This window comes from Vidua chalybeata, chromosome 23 (genome assembly GCF_026979565.1).
Source record: "Vidua chalybeata isolate OUT-0048 chromosome 23, bVidCha1 merged haplotype, whole genome shotgun sequence".
Taxonomy (NCBI): Eukaryota; Metazoa; Chordata; class Aves; order Passeriformes; family Viduidae; genus Vidua; species Vidua chalybeata.
In genome coordinates, this window is record NC_071552.1 from 4224966 (window position 1) to 4237671 (window position 12706).

General features: G+C 55.7%; 1 protein-coding gene across 4 annotated transcripts in view; it reads left to right on the forward strand.

Annotated features, from left to right (window-relative positions):
* The window catches only part of IGSF9B (immunoglobulin superfamily member 9B), a 39532-nt gene extending 27174 nt beyond the window's left edge, over positions 1-12358 (forward strand). For 2 of the 4 annotated variants that reach the window (XM_053963375.1, XM_053963376.1), the window contains exons 18-21: positions 410-455; positions 1766-3397; positions 11527-11648; positions 12036-12358. In XM_053963375.1, coding sequence (XP_053819350.1) covers positions 410-455; positions 1766-3397; positions 11527-11648; positions 12036-12259 — 2024 coding nt within the window. In that variant the 3' untranslated portion in view covers positions 12260-12358. Of the gene's footprint in view, positions 1-409; positions 456-1765; positions 3398-3763; positions 4090-4885; positions 4932-11526; positions 11649-12035 lie in introns of those variants that run through there. The other 2 variants (XR_008434657.1, XM_053963377.1) reach the window with 2 other exon arrangements.
* The last annotated feature ends 348 nt before the right edge of the window (positions 12359-12706 follow it).

The window sequence follows — 12706 nt, forward strand, 5'->3', positions numbered from 1 at the left end:
CTCACCTCCTCCAGGTCCCCCTGGAGCTGGGCTCTCCAGCTGCTCCCAGCCTGGAGCGGGCAGTGCTGGGCTAGAGAAGACCCCAAAGGAGACCCTGCTGCTCTGCTTCCCAAAAGCTGGGACTGCAGCCTCCATGCAGGAGTGGCTGGTAGGGAAAAGGGTGGCTGGGGAGCTGGAGAGGGCAGGGAAGCGGCTCCGTCTCCTCCAGCCTGCGGGGCTGTGGCAGCAGGACGGGCAGGACCCTGTGACGGGAGCTGTTTGTTGTCAGCAACCATTAAAGCACTGGAGCAATGAAACCTTGGCCTCTTGTTGAGTGTCTTTTGTTGTCGTGATGTTGAGTCTGTCTTGTCTCTGTCATGTTGCGCCTCCTCAGCGTTCTCTCTTCTTTCCCCTTTTTATTCTCTTCCAGACCCTCCTCTCTCGATAACCCACTGCAGGAAGAGTTTGGAGTCCCCGTAAGTATCTGTCTTAGCTGCAGCACCAGGCTGAGGGGTCTTCAAGGTGCCTCCCTCCTACAGTCATTGCAAAGCTCAAATGGAAATATCTCATCCTTACTTGGTTGCTCCTGATGAGCTGGTTTTGGGTGTTCCCTGAACTTTTGGGAGCACAGCAGTTCACAAGAGACAAATGGGCTTTGGAGCAGAAAGCAGCAGGGACAAATGCAGCAAACTGAGCTAAGAGATGACCCCGCTGGATCTGTGAACATTTTCCAAAGCTGGAGTTGGCTGATAGAACTCAATTCCACACCAGTTGGAAGGGGCTCCTTAGGACAAGGACTAGCCTGCTGCATATGGAGTCCTTCCTGCCAGCTCAGTGTAGTTTTTGAATCATTCTCTGTTGGCTCTTTTTTTTCCTGGGAAATTCATCTTTTCTCCTGAAGAATGCCCTGCTGAAGCCTTTTTCCACACATGCCCAAAGGTGGTGGATCGTGGTGCTGCAGAAGCCACTGCTCCTTGCAGAGCCCATCAAAAGCATGTGTAGCTGCAAATCAGCAGGAGCATCTTCCCGGTGGGAGTGCAAGAGTCTGGGATGTGGACACCTCATTCTTTGGCTCCTCAACTGTTGGAAAATGTCCTGGTGCTGGTGGATCTGAATCTTACTTGTTTTCAGTTCATCCACTGCACTGAAATAACCTGCACTGTCTGTTGAATCTGCTGTCTTTTGCCCCTCCATCCTGTTTGTCCAAGGCTCTCTGGATGGGGATGAGGGAACTAACCTGATGCTCTCTGCCTTTTGAGGTGCTCAGCCTAAAGTCTGAGTGTCGAGAATGGGCGAAAGATTTGGTCTGAAATGATCTGTCAGCATCTCCAAGTAAGAGGCTGAGTTCTGTGGGAGGGAACATTTGCCTGATGTCCCTCTTCTCAGGGCCTTTCCTGGGCATGGATAGTTCAGGAGGACATAAGAAACCCCAGAAGGAATTGGAAGTGAGCTCTGGTTGTGTCTTTTTTCCCTGTGGGGCTGTGGAGCTTGTTGGAAGGTCTTGGTGGAGCTTGTTGTGAGGTGTTGGGGTGTTGGTGGAGCTTATTGTGAGGTGTTGGGGTGAGCTTTCAGCCCTGAGTGTTCCGAGCTGCCCTCCCAAGGAGCAGGGATGTTGTGCACTGCTGCTGGCGAGACTCTGCCCCTGCCAATTTCTCCCAGAGGTTCCTCTTTTGAGAGCTGGTAGCACTTTGTTTCCAGGATCCAGAGTTGTTCTTCTGGGCGAGAAGGGCTCCTTTCCGCTCCGGGTGACCGTCCCCTCTCTTGGTTTTTCTCCCCTGTGGTCCAGGTTGTCTTCCGGCAAGGTGAGTCCTGAGAGCATCCGCACGCTCCGTCCCCCCTCGGAGTCCTCTGACGACCAGGGCCCTCAGGCCAAGCGGATGCTGAGCCCCACCAAGGAGAAGGAACTCTCCCTTTACAAGAAGACCAAACGAGCCATCAGCAGCAAGAAGTACAGCGTCTCCAAGGCGGAGGCCGAAGCTGAGGCCACCACTCCAATCGAGCTCATCAGCCGCGGGCCGGACGGACGCTTCGTCATGGACCCGGCGGAGATGGAGCCCTCCCTGAAGACACGGCGGATCGAGGGCTTCCCCTTCGTGGAGGAGACAGACATGTACCCCGAGTTCAGGCAGTCGGACGAGGAGAACGATGACCCCGTCGTCCCCACCTCCGTGACCGCCCTGAAAGCCCAGCTCACCCCTCTCTCCTCCAGCCAGGAGTCCTACCTTCAGCCACCAGCATACAGCCCCCGGTTCCACCGGGCTCTGGAGGGTCCCGGCACCCTGCAGGCCACCGGCCAGGCCCGCCCGCCGGCCCCCCGGGCTTTCCACCACCAGTTTTACGGTTACCTCAGCAGCAGCAGCCCCGGGGAGGTGGACCCGCCGCCCTTCTACATGCCAGAAGTCAGCCCACTGAGCTCGGTCATGTCCTCCCCACCGCTGCCCCCCGAGGGGCCCTTCGGACACCCCACCATCCCCGAGGAGAATGGGGAGAATGCCTCCAACAGCACGCTGCCCCTGGCCCAGACCCCCACGGGGGGCCGGTCCCCCGAGCCCTGGGGCAGGGCCGAGTTCCCCTTCGGCAGCCTGGAGCTGGCCCCCGCGCCGTTCCCCCACCAGCTCCAGCCCTGCGAGGCGGCCGAGGGCTCCCAGCCCACGGGCTGCCTTCCTCGGGGGCCACCACCTTCCTCCCTCCAGGTGGTCCCCGCATCCTACTCGGGCATCCTGCCCCTGGAGGCACCAAAGAGCTGGACCGGCAAGTCACCGGGCAGGGGTCAATCCTCCGTGCCCACTACCACCAAGTGGCAGGACAAACCTATGCAACCCATGGGATGTCAAGGGCAGCTAAGACATACCAGCCAAGGTATGGGCATACCCGTGTTGCCTTACCACGAACCGTCCGAGCCCGTCGGCCCCAGCGGCACAAGCACATTCAGCCTGGACACCAGGTGGTACGAGCCCCAACCCCGACCTCGGCCCAGCCCTCGGCAGGTCAGGAGGGCTGAGCCCAGTTTACATCAGGTGGTGCTACAACCTTCAAGGCTTTCTCCTCTGACCCAAAGTCCCCTGAGCTCCCGCAACAGCTCCCCGGAGCTGACTGCCCGCGCCCGGCCCCGCCCGGGGCTCATCCAGCAGGCGGAGGTGTCGGAGATCACGCTGCAGCCGCCCGCGGCCGTCAGCTTCTCCCGCAAATCCACGCCGTCCTCCACGGGATCTCCGGCGCCGAGCAGCCGTGGGGACAGCCCCAGCTTCCGACCGACCACCGCCTTCACCCCCGTGGGCACCGGCTTCTCCAACTCCCAGGGCTCCTCCCTGCCCGTGGACACCATGGATGTTTTCGGAGACATCCCTTCTCCAAGGAGGGCTGACGAGGAGATTCTCCAACCGGAGCCGACATCCACCACCACGGTAGCCGCCACAGGGTAAGTGCGTGAGCCCCATGGTGATCCCCCCCAGCCCCTTCCTGGCTTCCCCCACCCTGCCTTACCCACTCCCTCTGACTCCCTCCCTGCCATCACCATCCCAACTGGTAGGGTCTCTCTGGGCACGCTGCAGCATCCCTTTTGGAGACGGCGTCCCGCGGGCTTTGCTAGGCAGAGGCTGGTGCCACGGGCACGGGTTGCATGGCCGCCGCCCGAGAGCGCTGGGTTTTAGGCAGGCGACCTTCCCGGTCCCTTGGGAATCTGGAAGCGCCACGACTTGGGCTACGGGCCGTCTACCAGGTGTACAAAGACCTGGCTCGCTTAGGTAAGTGTCCTGGTGTCACTGGAGGTTGTTTCCTCTTCTAGCTGCTGGCTCTTGGCTTTCTTCGAACGTTAGGGCCGCCGCCGCCGCGCCTCTGTCTTCCTCCTCTTCCTTCCCGCGGAGTCTAGAGAGCTTTAATGCATGACAGAAACAGCTATCACGGTCACCGCCCCACCTGCAAAAGGGATGCTGCAGCCCCAGGACGCGGGCAGGGAGAGATCAAGGACTTAGCCACACCAGCAGCATGTCAGGAGAGGAGCAAAAATAAAAATAAACTAAGCCCAGCGGAGATCGGGAGGCTGCCGGCACGCTCAGATCCTGCCCTAAAGAGGGATGTGGCTGCACTAGACAGTAGCGGCTGGTTTTCCAGGTACCAGGGTTGCTCCAGGCAAAAGCGTCTCTCTCTCTCTCTCTCTTTCTCTCTATTTCTCCTCTTTCCTTCCGTCTTTCACAGCACCTTAGACCCCGTAGCCGTGCTTTCGTCCCATCCTTTCGTCTTGCTTCATTCTGGCTTCTTGTCTGGTGGGGTTGAGCCCCCTCCTCCGGCTTGTGGCAGAGAGGAGTCGGGGGCCGGGGCTCCCAGCCCCGCGGAGCCGGCGCGGTCGGAGGCGTTTGGAGAAGAGGCTGTGTTCTGGGGAGGGGGGAGGCAGCGTTTCACCCCGCAGTGCCCTCCGCATTTCACTCCCGCCCTCTGGTACCTGGAAGCGTTATGGCCTTAGCAAATCCCTCCGGCACTGAAGCGGAGGAAGGAGGGCTCAGGGGAGAGAGGATGGGGAGGGAGAGCAGCTGGATGAGCCTGAAATGACTTCTGTGTGCCTCTGGAAAACCCAGCTATGGAGCGATGCAGTCAGGGATGTAGTCACAGGTCCATGTCTCTAGCAGGGCATGCCAAGGAGAGCCAGCTCCAGGACAGAGCCGTGTTAGAGCAGCACTGTTGTCCGTGCTTTTATGCAGTGTATCCATTCGCTTTGTTGATTATCGTTTTTGTTTCTTCTTTTCCTTTCTCTTCTGTTTCTTTCCCCCTTTCTTCTCCAGCCTCGTTTCGTTTGTGTTTCAGTTTGGTTTCTTTCCCTCCTTTTTCCTTTGGAGTTGTTGACGTGCTGATGTGTTGCGGAGCTCGGCTCCTTGCGGGTGTTGATAACTGCTTTGTTTTTGATTAATCTCAGCTATCTGGGCAGTGTTGTCGAGACAAGCTTCTCCTCAGCTCAATAGGTAAGGGTGATCCATGTCCGAAAGGATGGTGTGGGTGCTGTGGAGGGTGGCCGGGAGCGGGGCATGACAGGGGACACGGAAGGGGCTTTTCCAATACCATCTCTTCCTTTAAAGGGGAATATGGAATGTGAAAACACTAGGAAACACCTCTGGACGCACAGTCTCTGTGGCTTTTGGGTTTCCCCTCCCAGCAGCACACGCTGCTCCCCTGCCTTCGGGGCTGGGGTTTGGGATGAGCCGAGCTGCCGTCTCCCTGGGCCACCCTTCCTTTCTTGGGGGGTGGTGACACACGTGGCACTTTTGGCCCTGGCAGGGTGCACAAGGGTTGTGTGGTGTTAGGGAGGTGTGTGTTGAGGGGTTGTCCCAGATGATCCAAACCAGGAAGAGTCCACAGCCACCCCCTGGAGCCAGGAAAAACAGCCACCTCTGGAGCCACCAGCTTTACACAGCATGCTCAGAGTGGGCTCCAAAAATCAGTCTCCAGCTGCAGTCCAGCACACGGAGAATTTTGTTTCCAGCAGTATCTGGATCTGTTTTCTTTTCCCAAGTCTCTTCAATCACAGAAAATGGAAAAAGTCTTTCTCTCAAGATGGATTGTATGCTTGGCAGCAGCAGAACTATGATCTCAGGCTGCCAGAAAGGTGTTTTTTCCTTCCCATCACAGGTGTAGTCATGGGAAAATCCTTGAAATTCTCCTTGGAGAAATCTTTGACTTCTTCTGACCCAGCTGTAATTAAACTGCACTAAACAGATCTTGAAAGACTCTTCCAAGAAAATTCCTCCTGGGCTGCCTTCATGGGGCTGGTTTCCTAGATAGCCATGGGCATTTCTGGAACTGGGATGGAGTAATCTGGAGATGGTTTTCAGACCGTAGAAGCAGAAGAATATCACTAAAGCTGCCAAATCCAGATGGAATAATAGTAATTTGTGACCCAGAGAATTGGCAACACTTGTTTGGCCATCAGCCAGGCTGGTTGTGAAAGCAGAGATGGGATTGTAGATGTGCCTGTTTCTAAGAGCATGGCCATACCCAAACTTCCTTAGGACAGGTCTTACAAAAGGTTAAGCTTTGCTGCCTTGGTTGGGAAGAGTGAAGGTCGTGGCTGATTCTCTCCAACAGCCTGAGAAGCCTTTTTGGGCTGGGAGAGAGCCTCGTGAGAGAGAGTTGGGATGCCTAGAGAAATCAGGGAGATGTTTCCAGGAGAGGGGAATTCCTCCAGCTGACCTGGAGGTTTGTCCTGGGGTGGGGAGAGCAGGATTGGTGAGGAGGGGGTGCTGGATGTGTGTGCTCCATGGAGGAGCCATCCTCTTGGCGTGACAAAACCCATCCTATTTGAGCCTCCAAATCTCTTGAGCACTTGGCCGCCTTCTCCTTCTGTTTTTCCTTGCTGATCCCAGAGCAGGGCATCCTGTGAGGAGCAAAGCTGGCACCAAGCCTTGCTGAGATCTGGGCCGTGCCAGGCTTTTTGGGAAATGGGGAAGCCCTCAGAGAGGAAGTGGCTGTTTGTTCTTGCTCTGTGGCACTTCCCTGCTCTGGCAGCATTAGGGACACGAGCAGTCATGGCTTTAGCACAGCAGAGGTGAGTCCAGGCTCGTGTCTGAGTTTGGTGTGGCTTTTGTTTAGATCCTGACTGGCTCCAGTGCTGGCTGCTGTGGGCTGATGGATTTTGAGAAGCAGGGTGACACTGCCCAGCAAGGTGGGAGCAGCCGTGTGTCCTACTCCAGGATGCTGCTGGGAACTGCAGTCACAGGGGCATCTCCAGAGTCATTATCCCCAAAAAGGGGAAAACAGACCAATAAATCTCACTTCAATAAGCGAAGAATCCCGTAGAGAACCCAGCTGAGTAATTTCTTGATTTGGGGTCATAAAATTGTCAGTGCATGCGGAGCACAGGGATTTTACACCAGACCAGACAGATTTCTCTATTGCAGCATTAGAAGCTGAGAGGAGAAGGAGAGGCAGCATGTGAGCTCCCTGCTGCAGCATGGTGGCTTTTACTAGGTGAAGCTCAGGTAATTTTTATGGATGGGCAGGGATAAATGATACAATTACTGAGCCAGCACGAGGAGTTCTCCCATCCTCTTTTCTTAGGATGCGGCGCGCATCTTGGAACAGGGAAAAGGGGGCTGTCGTCTCCCTGCAGAGGGAAACCCAAAAACCACAGACAAGGCACCAAGCTCCCCTGCCCCTCGGCACGGCAGCCTGCCCTGGGTGGCCTCCCCAGGCCCTCCTTGCCAGGGCAGCACTGCCAGTGCTGGGAGCTTGGGGGGCTTGGCAGTGGCGTAGCGTTGAGTGACGAAGGGACGTCGGCGCCAGGCGTGCGGGAGGAGCAGCAGCCCTCGCTCCCTGCTTGAAAGAAAACAGGTTCCCCTTTAAAGACTGTCCATGTGCTGATCCTCTGCATGTGTTCCATGCCTCCTTCCGCTTGGAGAAGTTGTGAGTCCGCTTGTCTGAGTGCGTTTTTCTTTTCTTTCTTAATTATTATTATTATTATTAATTTTATTGTTACTTTATTTTTCTTTTCAGTCTCTTTAATTTCCTTACATATTTTCTCACTCCTGTTTTTCATTTATCTTCCTCTCTCCCTTCCCCTTCCCCATGACTGTATCCCCCTCTTCCTGTCCAGCCCGGCCCCGTTTCCCTCGCCTTCTCTCCTCTCCGTCAGCATGGTGGTGAAGTCCGTTGTGTAGATGAGTTGTGGTGTCTGCAGACCTGTAGAAGGGCACCCCTTCTCTGGTGTGCTCCCCACTGTGACCAGCCCCTCCCTCCCTCCCTCCTGGCGGTGCCTTGGCAGCAGCAGCAGCCCTGGCCTGGGGCTGTCACCGCGGTTTCTCTGGCACCTCTTGTGCTGAAGGATCCCAAGCGTTCCGGGATGGAGGCAGCAGCCAGCACTGCCTCGGAGCAGAGTGGGAATCCTGACTTGCAGGAGCCTCGTGTAGGAGAATTGAGCTCTTCATGTGAGGAGGATGAAGGGTTGAAGGACACAGTGGGCTCCTTTCAAGTGGATACTCTACTTTATCCAAGTGGATGCTCTAACATGCCCGAACTATTCCTGGATGTCAATGTCTTGGCTCAAGGAGACAAAGAAACAGGGAGGGTGTGTTCAGACCTCCATGAGGTTGAATATATATGAATATATGTATAGGATCCTTGAATCTCCTGGACTCTTCCTTTATATGGGTTCTCCTTCTGAGTGGAAAGAGGTCAGTGATGATTTCAGGTGTCTTCTTCCTTATATCTTTGCTTTGTACATGGAAGGACATCTGAAGAAGAACACCTGCGATGTGTGTTGTGCTGGATACTTCTCCTCTACTTCCTTTTCCTGTCCTGGGACTCTTGAAGGTCCTTCAGTACCTTTGTGGCCTCTCCAGTACCTCCCAGTCCATGCAGTCCAGACACTTGCTCATGCAGAAGGGTTTTCCTTTGAAGACTCAAGGAAAACTGCTGCTCCAGGTGTTGGTGGTGCCTCGCAGAAGGTTGGCGCCAGGAGTTCACATGGGCTTCTCAAAGCTCCTTTGCTTGGCTCTACACTGAAGTTTCCAGAAGAACTTCGCCCACCTCCCTGAACATCTCATCTGTTGGTATTCAACAGCTCCTTCATGTGTGGGCAGCTGCCCAAAATGTGAACTCTGGGGGGCAGGAAGAGGCTTTTGGCTGAGCTTAAAATGAAAATTAATTTGGAAGAATTGGCGCCCTTTGAAGAGATAAAGGGTGGGTAGAGCAGATAAAATTTGGCTGCTGAGTAGCATCGTTTTGTCCTCTGTATCTCTTCCTTGCCAGAGGTCAGACAGTATTTATGGTGACACATGGGTTCAGTGCACTCACTGTTTATGTTTGTGTGTATAAATACGAGTTCAATTACGGAGAACTAGTGGAAATGAGCTTCAGGCAATTTCCTCATAATCCCTCATGTAAATCTGTTTAATTTTGTCAGCATGCCACAACAGCTTCTTCTTAGAAAGAAAAAAGAGTGGAAAGAGAAAGAGACTTTTACAGGCTGAGCTTTAATAACAGTGGCAAAAGCTGTCTGGGTGGTGGGAAGAGGTGGTAGAAGGCAGGTGCTGGTGGGAAGGATGGTGGCAGGATCACCAAGCTCGGTGCTGTCCAGGGCTTGGCACGTGTGAACTCTGTGGGTGATGGAGCAGCTGAAATCACCGTTTGCCAAGTACCTGCAGGAATGTAACTCATGTGCACCCCACAGAATGTTGGCTGTAAGTGGGAAAGGCCTCTCACTGGCCACTCAAGCAGGAATTGCTGCAGGCAATGCCATGCTGTGACCTGTGGGTCACTGTGGTCCTACCTTCAGCCAGCATGTGCATGGCTCAGTTGGTTCAGCTCAGAGGGCAGAGCTGCTGCTGGCAGCTTCTCTCACAAGAGGCTGATTGCACTTGGGAAGGCGTTTGAGCTCTGCAAATGTAAATGTTGTCTTCTGGATGAGGAAAAGCTTGGATCCAGCCAGCGGGACTCCCAGAATGTCTAATGAGCTGCTTCATCTTCAGCTGATGTGATGCTCTGCTGGGAGCTGGAACAGACTCTCTCCAGGAACTCTCCGCACCCTGACGTCTCTGTTGCATTGGAAAACATGAAAAGGAGCTTTTCTGTGCCCAGTGTTTGGGTTTCTGTTGCGTCTGCTGTGCCTCAGCTGCTTCTTCACCTCACGCTGCACTTCTCTGGGTGCTCTCCCGTGCTGCCAGCAAAACTGAGAAGCTTCGCAATCACACTCATCTTCAAAAAAACCCAAAAACCCTCCTGCTCCCCAAGGGGAAAAATCTCCTGGGAGCTCCTTGCCTGTGCGCTCCAGCTGAAATTTCAATGCTCTGGAGACCTTTGGGATGTCGGATGGGAAGCGCTGCTGTCACACTGTGCTCTGCAGTGGTGGCACACATGAGACCTGTGGGGGAAAGCCTGCAGGGTGTCTTCAGTGCCAGCCGGGCTCTGCCTGGACCCCAGGGGAGATGAGGAGCTCCAGACTCTCCGTGGGTGGGTGTACTCTGGTACCACAGCCTGGGACTGTGGGGTCTGTGCTCCAGCCCACGTCCTTGTCCCTTCCTGCTGCTCCTGCCAGCAGCCACGGTGGTTTTGCAATGCTGGATGGGGCACACCTTGCTGACAGACAGGGGGACATCATCCTCAGTGCTTCTGTGCCCAAGCAGGAGTCTGAAGGCACTGATGTTGCCTCTTGCAGCCAGCTGAGGTGGCTCCTCCTGCCCTCCTGCTGCCCGTGGCTTGCGGGATACGCTGATCCCTGCCCTGGTCACAGATGGGTGCAGGAGCTGCCATCAGTGCTGTCCTCTGTGTGGCTCCTGTGACAAGGTTTGGTTGCTGACCTCTGGTGACCAAGTTGTGAGAGCAGAAGAGAGTCATCTCCTCCTCTGAAAGTTTAAATCTCCTTTCCTCATTGGAGCCTGGCTTAAAGTGTTTGCTTTATCGCACTGAAAGGTGCTTTGTGGACGCTTCCTGTCTTCTCTGGACACCTTGTCTGCAAGTGGCTTGGGTTTATCCCAGATGGCCTCAGACTTCTTCTGTGGCAATAGAAGTTGGTGACTCTTGGAGGGTCGTGGAAGTAAAATGGAGAGGGGGAAGGAGATGGGAAAGCAGCAAGCAGGGGGGATGCTGTGATGTGCTATAGATAAGAGCTGGACTGCCTGCTCTCCTAAGGAAAAGGTTTTCCTCTAATGCTCTGCTCTCTACAGCAGTCATGCTTTCCAGGCCTTGGATGGGAAAAACAGGTACAGTGAAGGAAATAAAACAAAAAAATCTCTTTGCAAAGGGGAGGATACTGCACCTTGAGCTGGTTCCTGTAGAAGAGTTCCTCAGGGGGTACAGCTGATAAACTATCCCTTGCACCTGCTGGCTCTCCTGCAGGAAGCACCCCTTTGCAAATGTCCTCCTTGTCCTTGCAATGAAACCTTGTCAGTGTTTCCATTTCCAGCTCCCAGCCTCTCGCTGTTCCAGGAGCAGATGCTCCTGTGCTGTTGCGTTTCTGTTGTCGCTTCTCACAGGGACCTGGGAACGAGGTACCTCTCCCAGCTCTGTCGGTGTGTGCCCTTGGCGTCCCTGTCTGTCGTGTGGCCCCTGGTTTTTCTGGCTGTGGGAGCAGGGCCAGCAGGATCCTGCCTCCCTGCTGTTTGTGGTGCAGGTGTTGTCCGCCCCGGGTGGCTCGTGGTGCCCGTCTCGATGCTGCCGTGCCGCTTCTGCCTATCTCTTTCTCTTCTCTCTCCATCCCAAGGGGTTTCCTACCACTTCCCAGAAATGCCTTATCGGACATAGGATCTGCCCCGTCCTGTTTTGTTTAGCAGTGTTGGCATGGCAGGCAGGTGAGCTGGGGGTGCCTGTGCTGGACGTGGCACCGGCCGGGTTGCGGTGCCGCTCGAAAACCTGGAGGAGACGTAGGGGCACAGCGGGGACGCCTCACTTCCTCCATCCCGTGCTCTGGCACACCTGGCTGGCCCTGCTCCCTCAGCCCCAGGTTTCTCACCTCTTCCTTTTCCACGGCAGAGCCAGCTGGGATCGGCCGATCCCCCACCGGGGACGTCCAGCGGCCCGAGCGTGGCCGGGAGCCGCTGATGGCGCTTGTCTGCTTTTCCTTCCTAGAAAACGTCCATCTCCGCCCGGGGACACTGCTGCACCTGAGAGGCTCGAAGCTCTGAAATACCAGCGGATAAAGAAGCCCAAAAAGTCATCCAAGGGCTCCTCGAAATCCAGAAAACAACCCAGTGAGTGCGAGGACCCCACGGTCCCCAACAGCATTCCCTGTGTCCTGCTGTGAGCAGAGCTTGGGCAGATCCCTGCCGGCTCCAGCGCTGGGGTTCTCCAAGCCCGTTCCTGGATGCTGCCCTTGTTCCCTGCCTCCCAAAGGGATGTCTCCCCGGGATGCTTGCCTACAGGTTGTCCCTCCTTTGCTCCTCCAAACCGAGTCCTTTCCATGCATCTCCCATATTTAGTCATTTGTTTGGATTTTGAGTGTTAATTTCATTTCCCCTCTTGCCACGCTGTGGGTTCAGGGCCAGGCTTGCTGTCACCTCCCTTTTTCAGCAAGCAAAGCGCTCTGCTCTGCCTGCTGCTGGCCCCAGTCCCATCTGCCTTCTCTCCCCCCTTCCCAGATGGCTCTGCCTCCCAGGTTCAGCACCCTCCCAGCTCTCAGGTACTGTCACCTGACGAAGCTGTCTGCCTCCGCAAGAAGAAGAGACACCCTCGTCAGGACCCCTTCGCCCGGCTCTCAGCGCTGAAGGACGACCTCTGCCACCGGCAGCTCCCTGAAGACCAGACAGCCATCCTCAACAGCGTGGACCACGATGACACCAGTGGGCACGCCACCCTGCTCTAGCCTGGCGCCGGTCCCAGGAGGTTGAACAGGAGCGGTGGAGGGAGCTGGTGTCACACCACGGGGGGATGGAGGTGATGGGAAAGAGGGGGGGACGCCCCTCAGTTGTCACCTCTCTGAGGGGTTCGGTGGCTCACGGCGGGGACAAGCTGGGGGGACCCGGGGGATGCTTTGGGGAGAATGCTTTGGGCTGGGTGTTCCTCAAATCCACTTCTCCCCCACCCCAAACAGTTTGGGTGGGGTGGGAAGGGGGGTGTTGCACCTCGGTTTTGGAAAAGATCTCTAGGCTTCAAAGGCATGGATGGAGCTTTTGACATCTGCGTCGGCAGCGCGCGTTTAGGGGGAAAGTGTGGGATTGAGCAGCTGGCCCTCAATTGCCAGAAGAAGTTGAATGACACGGGGTGTAATTAAGTGACAAGAACCTAACAACCCAGGTGGGAACTGGTAATC